The sequence below is a fragment of the Ovis aries genome, chromosome 11 (assembly GCF_016772045.2).
Source record: "Ovis aries strain OAR_USU_Benz2616 breed Rambouillet chromosome 11, ARS-UI_Ramb_v3.0, whole genome shotgun sequence".
Lineage (NCBI taxonomy): Eukaryota > Metazoa > Chordata > Mammalia > Artiodactyla > Bovidae > Ovis > Ovis aries.
In genome coordinates, this window is record NC_056064.1 from 13,314,988 (window position 1) to 13,342,312 (window position 27,325).

At 40.1% G+C, this 27,325-nt stretch overlaps 1 protein-coding gene and 2 pseudogenes across 6 annotated transcripts in view; 1 reads left to right on the forward strand and 2 right to left on the reverse strand.

Moving 5' to 3' along the window:
• The window catches only part of ACACA (acetyl-CoA carboxylase alpha), a 288,377-nt gene that overhangs the window by 178,709 nt on the left and 82,343 nt on the right, over positions 1-27,325 (reverse strand). For 5 of the 6 annotated variants that reach the window (NM_001009256.1, XM_042255219.2, XM_060394702.1 and 2 more), the window contains 7 exon segments: positions 3,711-3,821; positions 6,784-6,890; positions 8,500-8,598; positions 9,565-9,646; positions 10,922-11,031; positions 15,136-15,274; positions 17,173-17,305. In NM_001009256.1, coding sequence (NP_001009256.1) covers positions 3,711-3,821; positions 6,784-6,890; positions 8,500-8,598; positions 9,565-9,646; positions 10,922-11,031; positions 15,136-15,274; positions 17,173-17,305 — 781 coding nt within the window. 6 annotated transcript variants of the gene reach the window in all.
• Positions 8,226-8,334, forward strand: LOC114117098 (U6atac minor spliceosomal RNA; annotated as a pseudogene).
• Positions 12,903-14,200, reverse strand: LOC121820547 (phosphatidylinositol N-acetylglucosaminyltransferase subunit P-like; annotated as a pseudogene).

Genomic DNA, 27,325 nt, shown 5'->3' on the forward strand with positions numbered 1-27,325 from the left:
TACGTTCTGTAACTTGTATTAATTGCAAGCTATATACTTGTCTTAACTCCTCTATTTCTTTAAGCTACTCAGTTTTGTGTTACTCCTGTTCAATTCAATCATAGTGCCTATAACTGGGAACAAATCAAATTTCATTTACAAAATATACATGATAATGCCTCTCTGAATGTACAATTACTGCAAAAGAAAATCTTTAAACCTTCTTCTAAAAGATCTGCCCTATTCCCCTAATTTGGAAACTTTAGCTGAACAAATTATCCAGGCTAGACCCATGAGGATGGTTTCAAAGTATTACCCACAGTATTGGGTCTAGAACTGTAACTCTGGTGATTGTCTTGATAATTATATTTGTTGCTTACCGTCAGCTTTCTATAAGGTTGGTTAATACTAACCAAACTCATTTGGTCAAGACCTTTTTTACAAATATAATAAAATAGGGGGAATTGTCAGGAAGCATTTAACAGGAGGCTTCCTGTGCGCTGTTTGGATCTATCACGAATTCTCTGCTCCTTATTAATTCCTGAATACTCAGGAATTAAGAGGAGAGACAAGCCTCTCCCGGGGGCTGAAGAATCCAGGCATTTCCTTCATTAGTGTTTCTATATGGTGATAAGTACCCTCCTCCTTCTTGTGAACCATAGGGTAAAAGTGATTGTTTGCAACTCTCTCTCTCTTTAATATGGATCGCCTATGTTTTGTAAGTCTGGAATTTTAATCTTTATCTTTGCTGAGAATAACTACCTTGTAAGACAGTATATATGCCCACACCATGTTGATTAAAACACCTTTGCTCCATCAAAAAAAAAAAGAAAAAAAAAATCTTAGAAGCCCCTTTTTTCCTAGCTCTTAAATTATTTCTGAGGTCTTAAACGATCTCCCAGGCATTCTTGATTTGGCCTCTACTCTGAAGTCATTTTTTTACTTTGAAAATTTTTTGCCAGCACCAGAGAGATCGGTAATGAGAAACAGTTCTATTTTTAAACTCAACAAGTTTGGAACACCTTTTTTAGTTCACTTTTTTTTAATAGTTAAAAAACAATCATAAGCATTCAACAGATACTTTTAACAGTTTATCTAAAAAGATCTCTTTAAGTAGATCTACGAGTTCAATACAGTCTCTGCTTTCCAAATTACCTCAGGTAACTGTTTCATCATTACAGAACATGAGTGACCTTTCCCCTCGTTTCTGTTCCATCCTGCACCAAAAGTTATTGTTATCATTCCTCTAGGCTTCATTACCAACCTCCTTACCATCTTGTCCAGTCTTCACCTATGAGCCAGTCTCAAAGCAAATGCCGCATAGTTTACTTTTTTTGCCAGGACAGCATTACACCTTTAGGTATCAGTTTCTCGGTCAGTTATCCACTGATGCCTACCAAACCACCAAATTTTCAGTGACTTGGGGCACTAACCATTTTGCTGACAGCAATCTGAGCTGGGCTCAGTTGGGCAGTTCTTCTGCTGATCTTGGCTTGGAGCCACTCAGGGAGTTAGCCACCTAGCAACTTAACTAGGCTTGGATGGCTTAATATGAACTCATGTACATGTCTCGAAGGTGTAGATGAAACCGTCAGGTCTAGGAAGCCTCAGGTGAGACAATTCATCTCTGCTTTGTGTGGCCTCTCTTCTTCCAGGAGCACTATACTCTTCACAAGGTGAGTCTGAGGCTCATTCCAAAAGGCCAAGGGCAGAAGCCAGAAACCACTTGCAGCTTTGGTTTTGAAACCAGTCACCATTTCTATTGTACTCTATTGGTCAACACAAGTCACAAGGTCAACCAAAACTCAAAGGGTGGAAGGAAAAAAAGTCACTATTTCTTTATGGGAAGAAGGCGAAATCATATTATAAAGGAAGTGTATATAGGGATGGAAAGAGTTATCATGGTCATCTTTGCAAATAATCTCTCACAAGCTCTTTTCTGTATTTTTCATCCTTTTTGTCTCTTCATGCTTCAGTCTGAGCTTTCTTCTGACTTGTCTTCCAGTTGCTAATTCAGTTGCATCTGAGATGCCATTAAACCCCTGTTGACTTAATTTTCAATTCAGTTCAGTCGCTCAGTCCTGCCCAACTTTTTGCGACCCCATGGACTGTAGCACACTAGGCTTCCCTGTCCGTCACCAACTCCCAGAGCTTACTCAAATTCATGTCCATTGAGTCGGTGATGCCATCCAACCATCTCATCTTCTGTCACCCACATCTCCTCCTGCCCTCAATCTTTCCTAGCATCAGGGTCTTTTCTAATGAGTCAGTTCTTTGCATCAGGTGGCCAAAGTATTGAAGCTTCATCATCAATCCTTCCAATGAATATTCAGAACTGATTTCCTTTAGGATTGACTGGTTTGATTTTCCTGCTGTCCAAGGGACTCTCAAGAGTCTTCTCCAGCACCACATTTCAAAAGCATCAGTCCTTTGGCACTCAGCTTGCTTTATGGCCCAACTGTCACATCCATACATAACTACTGGAAAAAACATAGCTTTGACTAGACTGACCTTTGTCAACAAAGTAATGTCTCTGCTTTTTAATTTGCTGTCTAGGTTGGTCATAGCTTTTCTTCCAAGGAACAAGTGTCTTTAAATTTCATGGCCGCAGTCACCATCTGCAGTGATTTTGGAGCCCAAGAAAATAAAGTCTGTCATTGTTTCCACTGTTTCCCCATCTATTTGCCATGAAGTGACGGGACCAGATGCCATGATCTTAGTTTTTTGAATGTGCAGTTTTAAGCCAGCTTTTTCACTCACTCACCTTCATCAAGAGGCTCTTTAGTTCGTCTTCAGTTTCAGCCATAAGGGTGGTATCATCTGCATATCTGAGGTTGATATTTCTCCCTGCAATCTTGATTCCAGCTTGTGCCTCATCCAGTCTGGCATTTCGCAAGATGTACTCTGCATGTAAGTTAAATAAGCAAGGTAACTATATAACCTCGACGTATTCCTTTCCCAATGTGGAACCAGTCCGTTGTTCCATGTCTGGTTCTAACTGTTGCCTCTTGACCTGCATACAGATTCTGAGGAGGCAGGTGAGGTGGTCTGGTATTCCCATCTCTTGAAGAATTTTCCAGTTTGTTGTGATCCGCACAGTCAAAGGCTATGGCGTAGTCAATGAAGCAGAAGTAGATGTTTTTCTGGAACGCTCTTGCCTTTTCTATGATCCAGCAGATGTTGGCCATTTGATCTCTGATTCCTCTGCCTTTTCTAAATCCAGCTTGAACACCTGGATGTTCTCAGTTTACATACTGTTGAAGCCTAGCTTGGAGAATTTTCAGTATTACTTAATTTCAGAGAGCCTGAGTGAGGCCAAGCCAAGAGCATCCAGATCAGGAATTAACCATCCCACATACTTTATCCAAAATGTCAGCCCAAGCAGGGCACACAAACATAGGAAGGTACTGATGCTTCCTTGTTACTAGGAAGGCCTATGAGCCACACAAATCATATAGGGAAGAGCTATCTGAGAAACTGAGCAGTTTTACATAAGAGAGAATAATTACTGCTTGAATTAGCTAAATGAATAAAACCTTAGACTGAATTGGACATTTCACTGATATTTTTCCCCCCTGCTACTAAGTAGGTAGAGGCTACAGGGAATGATTAGATTAGTTACAGACAAAAAGTTTAAATATCTTCTGGACATGCCAATTATAGTGTGAATTAAATCACGTATCTGTGATACACATATTAGTGCAAATAAAGGACGACAACTTGCACTCCACCTGTCGGAAGAGGTTAGGGAAGTCATCCGCGTTGTTGACTTTTCTGATCCCCTTCCCTCCTCCTCCTTCTGAGGCCTTGATCATTACTGGATATCCAACTTCCTCCGCTGCCTTCAAGAAGAAAGAGAAAAAAAAAAAGTGAGAATGGTATTAGTAGAGAAGGAGAAAACTGGCATTTTCTCCCTTTAAAAAAATGTTGTCACCTGGTAGGTCTATTAATATACACATTAAAATAGAAAGATCCTCAAGATATGGTATTAGATGAGAAAAGAAGTACCAGAATAGTATTTGTAGTAATGGGTTGGATCCAAAAGAAACTGTGTTTGTCTTTTTAAAAAAAATACTGCTTTATTTATTCAGTAGTGATGGGTCTCAGATGTGGCACGTGGGGTCTCTCACTGTGGCCCACGGACTCTCTGGCTGTGGTGTGGGGGCTCAGTTGCTCTGTGGCACGTGAGCCGTTAGTTCCCTGACCAGGGATCCCAATGAAGTCCCCTGCATTGCAAGGCAGATTCTTAACCACTGGACCACCAGAAAAGTCCCAAAAGGAACTGTATTTTTTGGTAGGTAAAAAATGGTTCTATATTGGCAATTTTGTATGGTTCAATCTAAAATAATCCCATATAGGTCAAAAACAAAGTAAAACTAATATATATATGTGTATATATATAAAATTATGTATACATTAATACACTTACATATGTAAGTACAAAAAAACAAGTCTAGATTGTCCACCACTGGTGATTTATAAAGGGAAGATGAGTAGATATAAACTTTCACTTTTTACTGTATATATTACTGTATTATCAGAATTTCTTATAATATGCATGAATTTGTGCCTTAACCATAATTTTTATTTTATTTCTTAAAAATTTACCAAAGTGTACATTTTCTTTGTTCCATAACTTTTATTTTTAAAAAAGACAAAAAAAACCACAGGTAGTTCACTTAATATAAGCTGACTACCTCAGCACAGCTTCTGATCTTCTGACAACATAGAAGATTCAACAAACCAGGATTCTCACATATCCAGAAATTTTTTCTCACTCAATTTTTTATAAAAGATAAAAATAACAAGATACCAAAACATTAATAGTCAGAAAACTAATTTTAAACAAATGCTCTAAATGTGCTTTTCAAATTTACAGATGATTTGAGATGATCCCAAAACTTTTTGAATATTTAATTATATACCCAATTAAGTAAGGAGCCAATTAAGTCAAGATATACATATTTATTAGATTGCTATGCTATTATTAAAAGGTCTGAGGTAGCCTTTACATGTAATAATATGGAAGATATCCATATTGTAGCTAAGACAAAAAGCAGATTGGGGAAAAGTTAACCAAAAGTTTAAAATAACTGAGTCATTCCTTTGTTGAAACATTCCAGTCTTATACAGTTTACATTATAAAAACATCTAAAAAATGTGTCACCAGAAAAAGACCGTTTCAAATTTTAATTTTTGTCAGTAGTTTTAGGCATGAAAATCCTTCAATCATAGTCCCATTCCTTCTAAATTCTCTTAACTTCTATGCTTACAAGCAAAATCAGCATGAACTCAGTCCCTGGGTGATAAATGATTAAAGAAGCAGGCACAAATGCGGGAAAGACAAAAAACAGGATAGCCCACACGATATAAGAGCAAGGCAGGCCTTTAAAACACATACGTAAGTTCTAGACACAGGTCATCCATTTAGAGTATTTTAGAAAAATTTTAATGCCATGAGGAAAATTCTTATATATAGGAAGAAGAAATCTTGGATTATAAAAATAATATATATGGTAAGACCCTAATTTTATAACTATCATAATAGTTATAGTTATGGGAACCTATTAATAAAGACTGTCATTAAATGAATCTATGAACCAAAAAAGGCTGGCAAAAATTTTATGTTTATAATTATAACAAGGAAAAAAAGGAATTTTAACTGATAAGCAATATAGCTAATTCCCTACAAAGGGTTTCTACTCTTGCAAATTATAGCAAATAGAATATACATCAGCAATTCAATTAGAAATATTAATTCTTCCTATTAAGGAGGTTACAGGATGCTTATCTTGAAATGCAAGCAACAGGGCAAAATCAGTCAAACATTCAGTGTTCCTCTTGAATTTATTGCAGATGAGTCAAACATGAGTAGCTGCTTTTCTAAAATAGCTCTTTGATCGTCTCCCTGGTGGCATAACTGACACTTCCAACTAGTCAAAAAGTGAAAGGAAAAATAACTGGAGGGGACTGTGAAGGAAAGAAAAAATAATGTTGAAGAAAACATCTCCTTTTGCTTCGGTGCAGGTTTCTACATGGACAGACAATAATTAGAAGAACAGTTTCAGCCTCTATCACCTCCCTCCCTCACTCCTCTCCAAAGGAAAAAGAATGAACTCTGATCTGTCAGTTCGGAAGGAGAAACTGAGCATGTATAGCTCAGCCTTTTCCCCTCTGAGATCAGCCCACTACACAGCACACATGTTCTTTCTCAGCTCTCAGTCATACAATAAACCGAATGGCAAGAGCCGTCTCTGTGATTACTCACCTTGCCAGTAACCAGTGAATGACCCTGCTTAACTGACGTTCACTTTACGAATCTGATTGCTGCTGCACAGTTAAGACATTTTCATCACCATATCTGTTCGTATTAAACTCCAACACACATACACACACACACACACACACACACACACACACACACACACGGTTCTTGGTTCTGAACTCAAGCAAGGCAAAAAAGCGGTTTGCCCCTACTCAAGCGGGGGAAAAAAGTGGTTTGCCCCTAACTCCACCAAACACACACTCTAACAGGTGGTGGAGAAAGAATCAGGACCTCCTTAAAGCTATGATTTAACCACCTAAGAAGTGTTCTGTCCAGGTGAGTGGCTTGCTTCAAAACAAATTTAAATTGTTTTTGTGAAACGTAGGTCACTTCCTCACTCTATTACATAAACTACATCTCCTGGTCTTACAACCCTAACACTATCATGGATATATATCATAAACCAGGCTCCAAATCCCCATATTTGGGACTATAATTGGTCCGTTGAACATGATCACGCCCCAGAGTTAGTAACCTACCTTCAGCCCATCATCCACATCCTTCACATAACCTTTTTCATATAGTTCCTGAGGAACATTTAAAATTCGTTTTGAAAAATCATTTTCGTGCCAGTCCACACAAAGACCTGCAATAGATAACAGTGACGTAAAAGCAGCTGCAAGAATTTCTGTTCTTGTAGATTTTCTTCTTACACCTTCTTTAAAGTGCTTTCATATTTATTCAAACTTGAGGGTAGATGTGAGAAAGAAGAATACCATAAAACCCTGATCAATCCTTGGAGTTAGCAGGATTTACCTAATATCAAGATCTGGCCACTTGGGTTCTGATGCTGGAAAAAGTCAACAGAGATAATAGGCAGCAACTTAAAAAAAAAAAACAAACAAAAACGCAAGGACCTGCATACAAGACAAACAAACAGACAAAGCATGCCAGACTTCTCACAGAAACTCAGCAAGCAAAGCGTCTTCGATTTGTGTGTTCAGGCCTGCTCCAGGGCCAGAGGTCTGAGAAATAATTCAATCTTTATGAGCCCTTGGAAATGGAAATGGCGGTTTTATTGGCCTCAGCAGAGTCATGACTCCAAGCTTCCTGACTGTCCCTGTACTCAGCCGCAAGGGGAATGGTACAGCCTCTCCATTCAAACAAGAACAAACTCAACCTTTTATTTTAAACTGTTTGACCCAGCAGGTCTGGAAAGAATATTGCAATTCCCCTGGAGAGCCAGAGTAACAAGAGTTCAAATCTGTTCAGACTCAAGACAAGGGTAGTTCCCATTTGTAAGAGATTTTAGTGTGTGTCTGCTCCCTATGCTTGAGGACCGAAAAACAGAAGTTCATAATACTGTCAGTTCTAATAATCCACATGGCACTCTTTAAGGGATCTGTCAAGAATAAATCATTTTTAGAAAAAATTCAGGCTTCTGCATGCTTGGAAAAAAGGTTGATTATTGACCTCAGTTTTCAGGGCAAATGAGTGGTTGAATGGTATTAAACAGGCAAAACAGACCATCAACAGATTGTGGGCTCACATTAAGAAAATACTGGCCAAAAAAGAATAAATACATGGATCCGTATGACTGAATCACTTTGTTGTACACCTGAAACTAACATAACATTGTTAATCAACTATACGCCAATATAAAAATTTTCAAAATATAAAGACTGAATAAACAAAAAGAAAGAAAGAAAATACGGGCAGGCAAATATCTGAGTAAGTGGGTTTTAGCTTTTTCTTACTGATTTCAGTCATCGCCCAGGCAAGTTCAAAGGCCTATTCCACCTAAGAAGACCATCTCTGAGGAAGACCCTAGCCTAGGAAGATCTATCCTAGCATAGATCTGAATCCACAGAAGCAGATGAATTTTCTCAGAGTTTTTCCAAATTAAGTCCCAAGATCATTTACATTACCGTTTAGCATCTCTGAACCTAGTACAAAATTTACATTCTTAAGACATGATAGAATGCTGTATGAAAGGAGCGAAGGTTAGCACTCCCCTTGACAAAGATGGAAGAGGCTCTTGGGCCTGACAACACGCATATGCTTAAGACATGACAGAATCATAGATATAGCAATTAAGCCAGGAGATACAAGCTACCAATCAATCAACTTGGATTCTATTTCTTGTCAAATATTTAATACATTTTAAAGCAGGCTTAAGCCCCCAGCCACAGTCCTAAATACCCTACTGAGCTTTTCTGCACTTTAAGATATAAACAAGAAATAAAATTTCTTACCACTGCCACTCCATGGAAGAGTTGGGATACCAGCAGTTTGAGCCACTATGGAAGATGCAATCTTATCCCCCAAAGCCCACATGGCTTGGCTTGGAGGACCTAAAACCAAAACAAGAAAAGAATCCTGACTGTAACATTTTGGCCTCGTTTCTTTCCCAAGTATTTTGTCTTTCATATAATTGTTTTTGTATTTGTCTTGTATCCCCCACATTGCATATTATCCGTATCAGAAACTTGATTACAGGCACTACTATGTTTTGGCTCATCTTTGTATCCTTTATAGAACCTAATGTAGCAAATTTTTACACACAGAGAGAATTCAATATATGAAAATGTATGCTGAATTAAATCCCTGACAAATCATCCTTCATGATCCAACTCTACCAGATTAACAAAGTCATCTTCTCTTTTTTTTATGATTATCCTGAAATAAGGACAATAAAGTTTTGGGGTTCAAGTCAAAATATTATACTCTCCTTGGACTTAGGGAAACCCCAAAGGAAGATTTATCATTAATAGGCTTTACAAAGCATAATCATCATTGTTGAGACAAAGACAGAAACACCGTTATATAACCTTGATTTTTCTCTCTCTATAGGAGAGCAGAAAAGTCAGAAAAAATAACCCTCACTTACAGGAATATAACCTATATGTTTAAATGTGAAGGTACCGATTCATATCTAAGGGCACACTGCCAGGGTAGCCTAAATCTTTTCTACATAAAAATAGGTCCTTTCTCCATATGTTTTCTTAAGGTTAATGACAAAGTTTTTAAAGGCCAGTGTTCTGGATATCAGAGCCTCCTCCATATCTCATAGAAAAGAACCCAGGGACAGAACACAATCAAGATACAAAATGTAAGAAGTGATAATGGTAGGGAAAAAAGAAAACGAAGAAGAAGGGTTACTCTCAGAGTTACTGACTGATGAAAAATAAAAGTCCAGTACGTGATGAAAAAAGCCTAGTATGTGTTAAACAGAAGAAAAGCAAAATATAGAGAGGGAATATGGACCAAAATGACAGAGAGAAACGGAAAAACAGGAAGGGTACGTCAGAAAGGCTTACCCATGAAGGCGATGCCATTTTTCAAAAGAAGTTCTGGGAGCTTGGGATTCTCAGAAGCATGACCCCAGCCAGCCCAAACTGCCTACAAGGGAACACAATGTGATTCATTCTTAAAATTCACAGTAAAAAGAACACGATTCAACTGTATTCCTTTCTAACCAAGACTGGCCATACTTCATGAGGTACAATAGCGCCATAGCAGCCTAATGCTTAATTCAGATTTTATGTCTGATTCTTGGCCAACTTTTTACAGAACAACAATAAGCAGTCGACTGTGGTAAAACCTCTGAAGACATCAAAAACAAGTTGAAATTGATGTTAAGATCCAGCTGGTATTGTTGCTCTTTAGGAAAGTCAGTTCATACCCTTTCAACTACACTCTACAGAGCCTCTTCTAGAAATGCTGGTTTTCTTTTGTAGATTGCATTATTTTGGCCACCCAACTCCACCTTTATATCTAGTGGTTATACTGCCATACAAATCTCAAGTTTTTTCCTCTTTGGGCTTTAAGACACTTACCCTAAACTCTCTGCAACAATGTGATAGAGAAGAAAAAACCTCCTTCTACACTACTGTATTCTAGACTAAGAGTATTTCATTGGAAATAGGTAACTTTCACTTACTGCGAGGTTTGAAGGTGAAATGGGTAGCATAATCTCCGAAAGACCCTTACAAACCTCTTGTTTAGATTATGTTTACTTCATGCTGACTCATTCCACTCTTCTCATCTTTCTTTGCCCTCTCTGTATATACCAATATAAAGGCTCTTATCAAGGTTCAGAAAAGGCGCTTTATATAAAATTAACATTTCTTCACTGGCTATCCCTTTGTGCCTAATTGTAAAATGGTTGAATTTGGCACAGGGAACGCTTCTCAATAATCTATAATGACCTATATGGGGAAAGAATCTAAAAAACAGTGGAAGGTCTGAACAAAAGGCCAGACACTATAAAACTCTTAGAGAAAAACACAGAACACGCTTTGACACAAATTGCAGCAGGATCTTTTTTGACCCGCCTCCTAGAGTAATGAAAATAAAAACAAAAAATTAACAAATGGGACCTAAATAAACTTAAAAGCTTCTGCACAGCAAAGGAAACCATAAGCAAGGTGAAAGGACAATTTTCAGAATGGGAGAAAATATTTGCAAATGAAGCAACTGACATAAAACTGAGAATATGTTTTATTCTCCAAAACATAAACATAATAATGGATATATGTCTATGGATACCTGATTCACTTCGCTGTACAGCAGAAACTAACACAACATTTTAAATCAAACATAGTCCAATAAAAAAAAAGTTTTTTTTTTTTAAAGGCTGAATTTGGTTTTCAAGGAGATGCTGGCATATCTTACTTGCACTGGGATCCTTCTAGCAATGTCAAGAATTAACTCCACATTTGCATAGTTGTTGTTGTTGGGGCCTCCTGGCACTGGCACGTAGTGATCTGCCATCTTAATGTATTCTGGAAACACAAGCACATTAACAATGATTAATTTATTTTCAGAAATGTAACAGCAGAGCAAAAACTACACAAAAGACAGGTACCATCATATGTAAGCATGGGACAAACTACATTCGTGGGATAACTTCCAGAACCATTCTTTTGGAGGCTCTTTGTTAAGGTCACAGGCACTAAAATGGGATAATCTCCCAGTGAGGAAGCTCTGACACTAAGCAGCAGTTCTCAAACACTTCACTGTGTGAGCTTTGTGACGAGTCATTATGATCTCTATATTAAGGAGGATATGTCATTGAGAGGCCCATGTTCGGAGATAAAGTTCTATGACACCTTTCATCTTTAACTTGCACTATATTCTGAGAAGGCCCCTTTCCTGATATAAAGCCAGGACAAAATGAGGAAACCGGGGAGAGACTGGAGGGTTTGTAGACTTGCTAAACAGGAAAGGTAAGTTACAGGACTCTATCAAGTGCTTGAAAAACATTTGTTTATCTGAAATGTTCAGGATACTACGAATTGGAAAGATACTTAAAAAGCTACCTTCTTTCCTTCCTGATTTTTTGGGGGAGGGGCACAGTATCCCCTTTGAAATCTGTCACCTGATGTTTCTTCCTTTTCTGGAGGAAGTAATTGTGCCAGAGCAGCTACAATGTAAAGACTGTACTAAGCTCTTTATATACATTACTTCATTTAATACTCAATAATCCTTTTTATAATAGGTATTATGAGCATCCAGTTTATAGGGAATTATGTCTTGGAGCAGTTAAATAATTTGCTCAAGGTCCATCTCCACCATATTTTTTAAAAAGATTCTTTGTGGGGGGTGGGAGTTGGTTGCTGTGCTAGGTCTTTGTTGCTGCATGCCGGCTTTTCCCAGTTGCAGGCACTGGGGTTACTCTTCATGGCAGTGCGCAGGCTTCTCACTGAGGTGGCTTTTTTCGCTGCAGAGCAAAGGTTCCAGGCGTGCAGGCTTCAGTAGCTAAGGCTCCCTGGCTCAGTGGTTGCAGAGCCTGGGCTTAGCTGCTCCATGGCGTATGGGATCTTCCCAGACCAGGGAAGGAACCCGTGTCCCTTGAAAGATCCCCCAAGCTGCAGAGCAACTAAGCCTGTGTGCCACAATTATTAAGCTGGTGCTCTGAAGCCTGGGAATTGCAACTACTAAAGCCCATGAGCTCCAGAGCCTGTGCTCTGCAACAAGAGAAGCCACACAGTGAGAAGACTGTGCACCGCAAGAGAGTAGCCCCTGATCACCACAACCAGAGAGAAGCCTGCGTAGCAACAAAGACCTAGCACAGCCAAAAATAGAGATGAATGAATAAAGTGTTTTGAAAAAGTATAGAGCCCATCTCACTGGGAGACTTTTCCTTGCTGGCTTGTAGGAAGCAGGAAGTCATCTGGGGATGGCCCACATGGCAAGGAGCCAAGAGCAGGCTCTAGCCAACAACCAGCGACACATTCAGGCCCTCAGTCCGACAGCCCGCAGAGAGCTGAGTGTAGCGAACAACCACGTGAGCTTGAAGGCAGATCCATCCCAGGCTGAGCCTCAGATGGGACGGCAGCCCCACTCAAACACTGGTGGCGGCCTGATAACCGGAAGTTGAAGGTCCAGCTATAGAAACTGTGAGATAAGAAATGTCCCCTGCCGCTTTTTTTTGGAGGGATACTTGCCATATGGTAATACAGTATTTTATTTATTCTGTCCATTAGTAACTACTATTCGATAACATTTAAAATATTAATAGAACTTAATCTAAGAGAAGTTCAACTTACATTAGTATTTTTGCATCTCAATACTGGATATTAAAATTATGATGGTCAAAATTTTATGTCAAAAATTTATAGTGGATGTTTGACATTAGTTGTTTACATACAGTTCAGTTTTTGGTGGAAAATGGTTTGGCTGCAAGAGAGAATATTTGGTTTACTTCAACTAATAGGAATATCTCTTAATGCTGGGATGGCCTCTTCATATGTCTTCTGCTATTGATTTTTGGCAGTTATCTGTGACTGTATGAATGGAGCTGAGTGGAGAGGTATTCATCATGCTTATTCCAAATAAGAGTGTGTAACCAATTACTACAGGAATGAGGTGCAATTGTCCAATATTTTTGAGGCCAACAGGTTAAGCATAAGGAGTTTAGCCAAGATTCAGAAATTAAAGCCCACATATCACATGAAGCCAAATTCAGAGTCTAAAACCTTGCCAGTCATCATATCCTCCAGTATTACCCTCCACAAACAGATCTTTCAAGTTGCTACCTGAATCATCCAATTATTTACACATATATTTTAAAGGTATCTATCGTTTAGAAAAGATACATGTTGAAATATTTACAGATGCAATAAATATTTGCTTTAGAAATTATGCTTGGAGGAGACAGGAGGTGCAAGTGTAGCTGAAAGAAGTTGACTTTGGATAACAGATAGATGGGAGGGAGTTCATTATGCTCTTCCACATTTCAATTGTGAAAAACAACCACCAATTCACTTAAAATGCAAATCTTTAATGTCTGATATGCAGGCAGACACAGACACACACACACACACCTAAAAAGATAAAGTCCATGCTTTTAAGGATGAAAAACAAGACCATCCTTGACAGATACTAGATCACGTCTAGATCTCGTCAGATAGATAAGCCATCTGCAGTTTCCAGATAACCCCTGTGTCACACCTTCAAATATTTGCATATATGTTCTTTCTGCCTCTAATACCCTTGTCTTCCCCCTAACTGCTTCACTAACTCTTACTCATTCTTGGGTAGACATAACCACTTTCAGAAAGCTCTCTTAACTCTGTTAACTCCTCTTAACTCTTAACCCAAGAGCAGGGACCAGAGTTAAGATGTCTCATCTCTGTGTTCTCATAGCACCCTATACATATTCCTATAGCACTTACCTCATTGCATTGAAATTAATCATTTCCTAGAGCAAGATCACAGCTTATTAAACTGTGGGTCTCCATGCTCACTGAGTGAATAAATACATGAATTAATAGGAGTACCAAATAGAAATAAGGAAAAAGAAATCATGCAAGGTAGCTTACATTTATTACAGACAATTTCTTCGTTACAACTATCCAGTGAAACAGACAGGACTTTCCTTGTACAGATACAAGACTGCAGCTCAAAGATGTTGAAGGATCAATCTAAATGAATAACATCTGCTTTCCAATCAACTGGTGCCTTCTCTTTTTCTAAAGATAATGTAATAACCCTTACTGCCTTAGGAATAGTCTTAATATCATTATCTCCATACAGAGAGTACATATAAAGACCAAAATGAGTTTTAAAAGACAACTCTTTAAAGACACAGGTTTGATCCCTGGTTCAGGAAGATACCACATGACATGGAGTGACTAAGTCCACACGCCACTAAGTTCAGGTACGCTAGAGACTGAGAACTGCAACTACGGAGCCTACGCACCCTAGAGCCCGTGCTCTGCAACGAGAAGCCGCTGCAATGAGAAGCCCACACACCGCAACTGCAGTGGCCCCCGCTTGCCACAACTAAGGAGAAGCCCACGCAGCAATGAAGACCCCGTGCAGCCGAAGATAAACAAACAAACAAATAAAATTGTTATTCTTTTAAGTATGAAGCTGATGTACTAGCTACCATCTTTCAGCTATACCAACAGTCTACAATAACCTACCACTCTCAGATGGAGGGTCATCTAAGCAGAGAGAATATGCAGAGGAGCCTACAGAGTAAAACTTACCTGGGTCCTAAGAGGTCTCTATCCCCAGGAGGAGGGGGAAAAAGAATCTTAACACTGAAATTCTCTAAAATTCAATGCAGTTTGTAAGGGAAATGGCACTTCCTTCCACGCCTTTCTACTTACACATGCTATAAAAATGTGACTTAGCAAATGACACTGAAAGCCCAGATCAACACTTTGGTTAAATTAACACCTATTTTTACTTAGAAACGAGAGTTTATGTTGAGGCCACACAGAGCACAATCCTGGTCTATGCCTATTATTGACACTTTTTAAAAGACAAGTCTTTGGGTTTGGGAATCCCCCAAGTTAACATCCTCTTCCTTAAAGGTTGCGCCATTCAATGTTTTACGTCTGAGGATGAGGCTTTCTTAATGTTTCCTAACTTACCTGCGTTGGCTTTCAGGTCTTCAGGTGTGACCATGACAACAAACCGGATCGCACGCTCATTTCGAAACATCTCATAAGACCACCGGCGGATGGATCTCATGCATTTCACAGCTGCAATGCCATTGTTGGCGATGAGAACCTGGGAGAGTTGGAGGATGGGAATTGCAAAGAAAAGTGGAAAAGGCAGGCAAAGGTGGAGGAAAAGACAAGAAGACATTTTTGTAAATCTTTCTCTGAAAAGCCAGAGTTTCAACTAGGAATCTGTATAGCTGGTCTAGGCAAGTAAGAACCAACTCCTGCATGGTCAAGGGATATTTTAAGATGTTAGCAAAGCAAATACTTCAATGCTGCTGTTGTTTAGTCGCTAAGTTGTGTATGGCTCTTACGACCCCATGGAATGTAGCCCACAAGGTTCTACTGTCCATGGGATTTCCCACGCAAGAAATATTGGAGTGAGCTGCCATCTCCTTCCCCAGGGGATCTTCCCTGGCCAGGGATCAAACCTGGGTCTCCTGCACTGCAGTGGATTCTTTACCACTGAGTCACCTGGAAAGTCCAAAATATGTGCCAGCTAAAACCTACTCCTTTCTTAGCTCATTTCCTGAAGGGAAAAATCAGTTACTCAAATCTTATAAGTTGAAAGAGACTCACAGACTTAGAGAACAAACTTATGGTTGCCGGTGGAGGGGAGGGATAGTTAGGGAATTTGGGATGGACATGGACACACTGCCATATTTTAAATGGATAATCAACAAGGACCTACTGCACAGCACAGGGACCTCTGCTCAATGTTATGTGGCAGCCTGGAGGGAAGGGGAGCTTGAGGGAGAATGGATACATGTCTAAGCATGGCAGAGTCCCTTCACCTAAAACTATCACAACATGGTTAATTGGCTACATCCCAACACAAAATAAAAAGTGTAAAAAAATAAAGAAGGCTACTTAAAAAAAAAAAATCTTGTGAGTCTGTGAATTATTCTACCATTCATACTAGTAGGGAAGAGAAGAAACAAACTTTAGGGGGAAGATGGATATCAAATAAGGCTAGGGGAAGTTTTTTTAACAGTGTAGTGTCACGCACTATTCTCTGCTGTAATGAAACAAGGCACAGTGCCCTGAACACGTATAAGAACCCCTACACCTCTCTCCAGAATTCAGACTCCAAATCCCTGAGAACTGTAGAGAAACTGCCCCGGAAAGAATGGTCACAAGAAAAAGAGTAAAGGATCAGTGATCCTGAGACTTCTCTGTTAAACAAACCTTTCACCTCCTCACATGCAATCATGACCCTCAGGATAACAGAGGTGAGGAGACACGTAATCTCAGGATAACAGAGGTGAGGAGACACGTAATCTATCCTCACTGGAAGACTAATGGAAGTATGCCGCTAAAGCAATACTTTTAGGAGTGGGAATACAGGTCCCCAGCCTTTAAACTTTTAATCACTGTAAGCTATTGCAACCAAGTCAATCTCTCAGCTCTTACACGATGTGGATAAAAGTGACTCAGATTTGCTCACATTTCAAAATACTTATAATCACTTTAAGTATTTCATGTGGTATATACCCTCTAAATATCTCAAATTTCTGGTGGGATCCATAAGTTACAGTGTATCAAAGTTGTTTAAGCCTTCTGTTCTGAAACTCTCTCCACCCCTTTAGCTCTAAATCCCAAATCAATGACACTGACCTCCCCATCACCACCCCACAAGCTAATCAATTTCTCATGCCCTCTCATATCAGTGTGGCCCACCCCTAGGAAAACCTCGAAATCTTTCTAAAAGCAACTTATGGACACTGCTTCAACTTCTTACTGAGTTACGATTAAATTATCAGTGGCAAATACATATTTCAGAAAATAGTGAAATTATTTAATCATTTAACTTAATTATTTAATAAAGCTAGGGAGGCAGAAAGGATAGTCTGCACAGTCTCAGACATTCAAGCCACATGCCAGTTTCAAGCAAATCTAGACTACAAATCGAGGCATTAAATCTCATGGGCTTTTGAAAAAATAATTGAGCAGGTTGTAACTTACCTTCTCAATCACTTTATTCCCACCAAAACGAGTAACAAATTCTGCTGGCGAGGCTACAGTGAAATCTCGCTGTGAGTCTATTTTCTTTCGGTCTCGACCTTGCTTGACTAGGTGCAAACCAGACATGCTGGATCTGTAAAAACAGAGAAATCACCAAAGTCTAGAGATGAGATTTCTTCACATCATCTGTCTCCCCTGGAGACCTGCTTTTCACCGCCCAGACTTGAAAGTGTACTTCCTACTGCAACTGCATGCTGGCAGACCACGCAGTTTTTAAATAGAAGAGAGAAAAAGAAAATGATCGCTGCTTGCGAAAATTCCAGGGGGGGAGTAAAGAAGTGCTCCTGAAGAATAAAAGGCAGTATTAAGGTTTACCAACAGACGCCATCACAGAGAGAGGCAAAGAATAGACTAAAATGAGACGGTATGCTGCTGCTGCTGCTAAGTCGCTTCAGTCGTGTCTGACTCTGTGCGACCCCATAGACGGCAGCCCACCAGGCTCCTCTGTCCCTAGGATTAATAGTATTAATAGACTCAGAGAGACTGTTAAAACTAAAAAATAAAAAGTTAATCAGCCTGCTTCTGAACTATGATTCTGACACACAGAGGACCTTCACCTCTGTTATCTCTAGCCTCCGTCTTTCTTACTAGCTATAACTCCACATTTTTAACTGCCTACTAAACGTTTTAGTTGGGTATTCCATAGATGTTTCAAAATCAACAACTCCAAAAATAATTTATTTATGAGGCAGCATTAAAAAACAAATTTCATTGATCTTAAGATACCACACTTTTTTTTTTAGCTTTTTAAAATCTCTGAAATTGCTATGTATCTTACAACTGACGGTGTGCTTTATTTAAGTGGCAGAATTTCTTTTTTCTCGTGGTACATACAATAATGGTGCCTCTAACAATTAATGGTGCTTTAAATTATATTGGAGAAGGAAATGGCAACCCACTCCAGTATTCTTGCCTGGAGAATCCCATGGACGGAGGAGCCTGGTAGGCTACAGTCCCCGGGGTTGCAAAGAGTCAGACACAACAGGGCGACTTCACTTTCACTTTCACAAATTATATAGCAAGGGAAACAGCATAAGCCTCCGTTTAAATTCCAGATCTTCACCAAATAACCTTGCTAAGCTTCACTTTTTCTTTGATAAAATATGCATGGTATTGGGACTTCCCTGGTGGTCCAGTGGGTTAAGAATCCACCTGCCAATGTAGGGGATACAGGTTAGACCCCTGGTCAAGGAACGAAGATCCCACATGCCGCGAGGCAACTAAGCCTACAAGTGGCAACTACCGAGCCCGTACACTGTAGAGTCTATGCTCTGCAACAAGAGAAGCCACTGCAATGAGAAGCCAGAACAGCCCCTGCTTGCCGCAACTAGAGGAAATCTGCATGCAGCAACAAAGCCCCAGCTCAGTCAAAAGGAGAAAGGAGCTGCACATTCGTACACACAGACACACACACACAGTCCCTGGAGATTAGCTTTCAGTTTCTTAGGGAGAAAGAGACAGAGAAGGTATAAACCTAGGATAAATAAAGAACTGTCCAAGAACAAGACAATAAGGGAAGCAAAGTGTTTATCGATAAAATTAAGGTGGTGAAGGGACTGATCATATTGTCTAATCAATAGCTTAGAGAGCAAAGGAATGTTCTGAGGGTCACTTATAATCAAAAAAAGGGGAAAAAAAACCCAGAAATATATATTACTTTTAATGATGGGATCCTTCATATAGCCATAATCAGAACTTAGGCACCATGCTAAACACAAGATGATAACGTGGAAAGATACAGAAGACCTCAGAGTCTTCATTTCGCACCTACCTTTTCTCAGGAAGCTTTTACAGAATGTTGTCTTCCAAAAAGATGAAGTAAACCGAGAAAAAGGGAGACAAGGAATGCAAGAAATAGCACAGTAGAAAAAGAAGGGAATTCTCTCAGATGACTGTTAAAACTGGAGGACAGACTGCTCTAGGAAGAACATCCCCTTGAAAAAATGGACAGATGGCCCACTGTACTTAACCACAGAAAAACAGAATAAAACTCTGTGTGTGTATGGACGTGTGTAATAAAAATATATATGAATATATGTGTGACCAAGGAAACCAGAATTGAAAGAGATGCATGTACCCCAGTGTTCATCGCAGCACTGTTTACAATACCCAGGACATGGAAGCAACCTAGATGTCCATCAGCAGACAAATGGATAAGAAAGCTGTGGTACATATACACAATGGAATATCACTCAGCCATTAAAAAGAATGGATTTGAATCAGTTCTAATGAGGTGGATGAAACTGGAGCCTATTATACAGCCTATTATAAGTCAGAAAGAAAAGCAGCAATACAGTACACTAACGGATATATATGTAATTTAGAAAGATGTGTAACGATGACCCTGTATGTGAGACAGCAAAAGAGACACAGATGTAAAGAACAGTCTTTTGGACTCTGTGGGAGAAGGCGAGGGTACGATGATTTGAGAGAATAGCACTAAAACATGTATATTATCATATGTGAAACAGATCGCCAGTCCAAGTTTGATGCATGAGACAGGGTGCTCAGGGCTGGTGCACTGGGACGACCCTGAGGGATGGGATGGGGAGGGCGGTGGGAGGGGGGTTCAGGATGGGGAACACATGTACACCCACGGCGGATTCATGTCGATGTATGGCAAAAGTCACTACAATATTGTAAAGTAATTAGCCTCCAATTAAAATAAGTAAATTAATAATAAAATAAAATATTAAATAAATATGTGTATTACTTGTATATATGTTTGTTTTATATATATAACAATATTATATATTTATATTTAGACAAATAAAAGTCATTTTATATTTATTAAAATATATAAAATGTGATAGAAAGTCATATATATAAAACAATGTATAATATGTATATGTAAAATATACCAGTTGCTTTTTACTTATTTGACTCTCAGCGGAAGATACGCTTGCTTCATCCTGCAACAGGTGGAAGAAGCCAAGTAAAAAGGAGCAAAGGATGATTATTTTAAAGACAACCTTTGCCAAATTGGTGTTTTTCATTTGTTTCTATATTTGCCAGGGTCTATTCAATTTTCATTTTTCAAAATAAAAACTCCAGGATGCAAAAAGAAATAAGTACACAAACACACACAGGAGATACTAGAGAGACGTTTAGTGACTGCCACCAAGCAAGTCATTCAGGCCTTCCATGCCGACCCTCTGCCGGAGACGCACAGACCTGCAAGAGGTCTCAAAGAAGGGACTTCCGTGGTGGTCCCGTGGTTAAGAATGCGCCTTCCAGTGCCCTGGACGCAGGTCCGGTCCCCGGTTGAGGAACTAAGGAACCACATACTGTGGAGCATCTAAACCTGCGCACCGCAACTACTGAGCCCAGGCCCTCCAGAGCCCTGGCGTCACAACTAGAGAGTCTGCACGTCGCGGCTGCTAACGTGGCTGCGACCACTGGACCTGCGCGCCACAGCTGGAGTCCATGCTCCAAAACAGAGACCCCGCGTGCTGCTCCCAAGACCCAACGTGGTCAAATAAATAGATTAAAAAGAGAGAGAGAAGTCTTAAGAAGGCCAAGTAGGCCTGATTCACTTCCTCCTCAGGTTGAGTTCTAAGAGCAGGAAGAAGAAAGATTCAAGGCAGGACACCTTGGCACCTGCAACAACTCCAGGCTGGCTGCCCACTCTCACACGATGCCAGGACAGCAGCAGAGGGCATCTTTCCTAGCCTTAGAGACATAGTCTAAAAAAGTTTTCTGCAAAACTACCTTTGACAGGATGCTACCTACTATCCAGAGTTGCTATTTTCCTTCAATATAGATGAAAAGACTTCACTCTTGAAAGTCCAGCCAAGCCCAGTGAACACACTTGGCACAGACTGAGTGAGGTCCCTTAACCAGAGAGCAGCTCGCAGCAAGGTCTACACAAGGGTGCTTGCTTTCAGTGTAACTACAACATCACACGTGGTCTCGGATACCTTTGGTTCAAATTCTGAGTATAAAATCAAGGTTCAGAAATTCAGGAGCAAACATGAAACAAACATGAGATTTTTAATTCATTTCCTTAAGAAAAAAAAAAAAAGTTTCCTACAGACTCACAAAAAAAATCATCAAATCAGACTGCCCATAAATTCCAGGGCTTAGCTGTCAACACCTTTACTGCTTTTAAAAGGCATATATTGCCTAGATAGGGCCCTCTAACACTTACCTTTGAAGCATGTAATATCTCATCTCCTTACTCTCCTCCGCAGAACCCTCCATATCAAGATGGCAAAGGAATAGAGGTTTTTCTCTTCAGCTGTCGGCCTTGTAAACACAAGCTGGAGTTCGTCCTCCTGCTGCAGGTGCTTAAAACCCAGGAGGACAAAAGATCCTGTGCCTTCTGCCTACTTCTTGGCCCTGCTTCAGTCAGAGTAGAGTATTCCTCATGGCCTCAAACCATAGGCTTTTTGTCTACTCTGTCCCCAATCTCCATACTTCCCCTCCTGTTTGCACCTCCCCCCCATTACAATGGGCTCCCACACAGCATCAGCTGATTTCCCAAGGGGACAGAGAGGAGAGGGGGAGAAATATAAAAGCGGGTATAACTCTAAAGTAGATCTCAGCAGCTTCTGCCTTAGCTGCAGCAAAAGTGCTTTAACAACGGTCACTTTCTTCTGACGGTCACTAGAGAGAGGCTCCGCAGCCTCTCCAGGCTGCCCGGGACACGTGACAGGGAAGGCTCAGGGCAAAAAGAGAAGGCCACGCTTACGAGGACAGCTATGCCCAGAAAATAATGGGGTCAGGAAGTCCAGAGGGAGGAGGAAAGAACAGGTGATTTCTGAGACCCAATCACAACAAGACTGAATTTCAGACTCCAAGATTGGGGGAGAGCAGGTCAAGAGGGAAAGCAAGTCGGTCGGAAGGATGAGACACGCCACCACTGAGGAACTTGGAATAAAGTGGAAGTCACAACTCTAATTTTTAGGCCAGAGTAGTGGTGTACACACACACACACCTTTTTAAAAAACAACAAAAATCTATGATTTTATTCACTAAAATTTGAGAATGAGACTGGAGCTGGCACAAACAGGGTAACAGAGAGGATGTGGATAAAAATCACAGAAACGTAAAGGGGCCCAGACAAGCATTTTAGACACAGAAGTCTAACCCAGCGTTTAAGCAGGGAAGAAAACTCCTGCCTAAAAAGCCACTGGGACACATCTATTGTTATGCTCATTTGCCACAGAAGGACAAATCAACTTAAATAAATGGTGACTGAAAGGGAAATGGTATCCTGTTTTAGCTTTTAATTAAGTAGATGCTGAAAATACTGCTCCCTTGTCACGGCAGAAAAGATCATGATTTCCTGAGCCAAGTCCTCAGGAATGGTATTAATTCACCAGAGTCGCATCTAACCTGATTCAGGCACCACAGAAAAATTCCTTCTCACTGAAATGTTGAATACAAATGGTTAACTCTTATCTGATGCAACTACGCTGAGAATCTATTAACATTCCACGAAAACCCTTCAAAACAGAAGTACACAAATGACCTGGAACACAGATAAAAATCAAATAGAAGATAAATTATTAAGACAAACCTTGATGTTAGGACATTCGGGTGACCCAAGGTGAAAAGACTCAATCAGGCCACTCGCTCAATATGACCATTAGTCATTACGCAAAAAAAAAAAAGGAAGTCCTGGATTGGTTTCTGGACTCTGCATCACTCCTTTTGCACTGTGCTAACGTCTGATAAAGTCAGTAAAGTTTACTTTTTCCTTTAAAGAAGCAGATGCAGAGGAATCCTCCTATCTTGATCTCTCTTCAGGATAACAAGTCTTGAAAAACGGAGCACTGAAGCCTTTGGTTCAGAACAATTACAGTGACCACAGGCATAGAAGCAGCTTAATTTTTACACACATCTAAGGGTCTCCAGATACAGGCACTTTCCAGAAGAGAATCACTCTCTGCCTTTGTTATGTTAAGTTCAACATTCAAAAAGCAAAGCATGGCATATAGGAAAAAAGCAGGCTATTTTGCTCTTGACTATATAAAAAAACCATACTGAAGAGGCACTCTCGGGAATCAAGCTTGTGCCTCCCTTCACCAAAGGGATCTTTCTAAAACAACCAAACGCTAACACGGCACACCCAGCTCCAAAACAAAGCTAGTGTTTCTCATCTTTTACCGATGCTGCCCACCATCTTCCTGTAATGTGAGAACACAAGAAATAAAAGGCCACATTTCGTTCCTCCAAATTCAAGGCACCCTCATTTTTAATCTAACATGAAAAGAGAGTGTCCGAAGTAGACACATACCTGGCACCAAATCCAACTAGAAGCCCACACTGACCCCAGCATTGAAACATGCCAAGCACCAAGGATGACGTAGCAGTTTATCCGGCAGACAGTGATGCATTTAGCTGGCTCCGTTGCAAGGCAGTCTGAGTTATACTGCAGCACGCGCTGGGAGACAGTGTTTTTACACTGGGGCTTTCCCAAGCAAAGAAATCTTGGATCAGGGATGTACCTCTCTGGAAAATCAGTCTGCTGTTAGGGACTTCCCTCCTGTTCCAGGGGCTGAGATTCTACGCTCCCAAGCTGGGGGGATGGGGGGTGGGGGTGGGGGGGTAGCTGGGTTTGATCCCTGGTCAGGGAACTAGGAAATGGCAACCCACTCCGGTATTCTCGCCTGGGAAATTCCATTGACAGAGGAGCCTGATGGGCTACAGTCCAGGTGGTCACAAAGAATCTGACACGGTTGAGTGCACACACACACACACACACACACGGTACTAGATCTCACACACAGACACACACACACACACACACACGGTACTGGATCTCACACACACACACACACAGACACACACACACACGGTACTGGATCTCACACACACACAGACACACACACACACGGTACTGGATCACACACACACACACACACATGGTACTAGGTCTCACACACACACACACGGTACTAGATCATACACACAGACACACACACACGGTACTGGATCTCACACACAGACACACACACACACACACACACACGGTACTAGATCTCACACGCCACAGCTAAGAGTTTGCATGCTGCAACCAAAGAGCCCAGCAATGAAGATGGAAGACCACACATACCACAACTAAGATGGCAAAGCCAGATAAATGAATATTGAAAAAAAAAAAGAAGAAGAGGATCAACTGGCCATATATATTAAAAGGTTTAGCTGTGGAACTTCCCTGGTGCTCTAGTGGTTAAGCATCCACCTTGCAAGGCAGAGGACTCAGGGTTGATCCCTGGTTAGGGAACTAAGATCCACATGCCACAAAGCAACTAAGCTCACACACTGCCACTACTGAGCCCGCACTCCAGAGCCCCTGTGCCACAACTAGAGAGTCCAAGTATCACAACCACTGAAACCCATGTGCTCTGGAGCCCACACGCTGTGACGAGAGAATCCGTAAGCCATAATGAAAGATCCCGCATGATGCAACAAAGATCCTGTGTGTGACAACTAAGGCCCAATGCAGCCAAATAAATAAATAAAATAAAAGGTTCAGCTGCGGACGTGAAGTGTTTCACTCATCTATATGCCTCCCCCTGTAGCAATGCCACAAAGGCTTGATAACTACGGCTTTGCAGTAGGTTTTTGAAATCAGGTACTATAAGTCTTCCAATTTTTGCTCTCCTTTTCTATAACTGTTTTGTCTATTCCAGGTCCTTTGGGTTTCCATGTACATTCTAAGACAAATTTGTCAAAGCCTAAAAAGAAAAAAAGAGCCTGCTGGAATTTTGCCCGAACTGTGAGTTTATAGATCAGTTTAGGGGAAAATCATCACTTTGACAACACTGAGTTTTCCAATCCCCAAACATGAACTGCCTCTTCATTTACAGGCAGACCTCAGAGATACTGAGAACTTGGTTCCAGACCACCACAATAAAGTGAATACTGCAATAAAGAGAGTCACAATAATTTTTTGGTTTCCCGGTGCATAGAAAAATTATGTTTACTCTCTACTGTAGTCATTAAGTGTGCAATAATGGTATCATGTCCACAGAAAAAATGTACATACCTTAATTTTTTTAAAATGTATTGCTAAAAATTGCTAACCATCATCTGATAATGCAGGGTTGCCACAAACCTTCACATTGTAAAATGCAATTATCTATGTAGCACAATAAAATGAGCACAATCTTAAAAAGGTATGTGTATATTCGGACTTCAACTGGGCTTCCCAGGTGGCTCAGGGGTAAAGAATTCACCTGCCAAGCAGGAGACATAGGTTCAGTCCCTGAGTCGGGAAGATCCCCTGGAGAGAGAAGGAAATGGCAACTCACTCTAGTATTCTCGCCTGGGAAATCCCATGGACAGAGGAGCCTGGTGGGCTACATCCATGGGGTTGAGAAAGAATCGGATATGATTTAGTGACTAAACAGCAGTAGCAGCAGACTTTAATTTCTCTCAGCAATGTAACATAATTTTAATGTACAAGTCTTATGCTTTTTTGTTAAATTTGATTCCTAAGTATTTTATTCTTTTTGATGCCATTCTGAATAAAATTATTTCAGTTTTTTTTTTTGCTTGCTCATTGCTAGCTAGTACATAGATATGCAACTAAGTTTTAAATATGGATCTTAAACCCATTTAAAAATCCTTAACTTTATTGAGATATAATTCACATACCATATATTTCAGCCATTTAAGCTGTGTAATTCAATGGCTTTTATTATAGTCACAGAGTTGCAAACCATCAGCACAGTCCATTTTAGAACATTTTCATCACCCACCAAAGAAACCCTGTACTCAGCAGCAGTCAGTCTGAATTTCCCTCAAACCCCTCCCCAGTTCTAAGCAATGACTAATCTACTTTCCATCTTTATAGATTTGCCTATTCCAGATATATAAATGGGATGATATCATGTGTGGCTTCTCTCACTTAGCACAATGCTTTCATGTTATAACATGTATCCATACTTCATTTCGCTTTATAGAAAACTTTCCACTGTGTGGACATACCACATTTTGTTTATCCATTTATCAATTGATGGGTATTGGGTTGTTTCCACTCGGTAGCTATTATGAATAATGTTGCTGTGAACATTCACATACCAGTTTTTAAGGGAACATATGCTTTCATTTCTCATAGATAATTAGGAGTGAAATTATTGGATCATATGGCAAATATTTAGTTTTAGAAGAAATTTCCAAATTATTTTCCAGACTGGCTGGAAAACAATTTACATTCATTTACATTCCCACCAACTACCCACAGAAGATCCAATTATTCCATATTCTTGCAAACATTTGGGGTTGTCACTTATCTTTATTTTAGGCACTCTGACAGTTGTATACTAGTATCTTACTGTCTTAATTTGCACTTCCCTAACAGCTAGTGATTTAAAACATCTTTTCACATCTTTATTTGCCATCTGTACATCCTCTGGTGACATTTGCTTCTTATTTCTCTCTCCTTATTGAAAATATCATTTATTGATTTATTGTTGTCATACTTTTAACAAATTCTTTAAACATGTTTTCCTTTCGTTCTTTGAATACATTTATGATAGTTGCTTTGAAGACTTGTCTGCTAATCCAGCATCTAAATGCTCAGAGACAGTTTGTGTTGATTTTTTTTTTTCTAAATATGGCCTGCACTTGCCCATTTCATGTCTCTATGACTTTTAACATACTAAATACTTTATTGTAGCAAGTCTGGATTCTGATTTCTTTCACCCATGAAGACTGCTGCTGTTACTAATGTTTGCTCACTGGTTTTTCTTTCTTGGTTTAATAATTTGCCTGGGCTAAATCTGTGAGATCTACCTCTCTCAAAAGTGTAGTCGTTACTGTCTCAGTTCATTTTGTGCATGTTTTTATGTTTGAACCTCCTTTCTAGGGATTACTTCTCTACTTGTAAAACTTAATCAGTCAGTGTTTAGGCAGTGGTTACAGGCAAACACCTGAAGCCAGTAAGTAAGGCTTTTGCATCCTGTCCATGTGCCTGTGTATGCAGTAGAGTAGCACATTCAAAGTTCAGGACATTTTCAAGTTACGGCCTGGCTTCCGCTTTCTGCTGAGCCTTATCACGCCTACTCTGTGCAGGCATGCAGCCTCAACCAGCAATATGCTTATCCCAACCACAAACACACCTCAAGCTAGGAGAGCC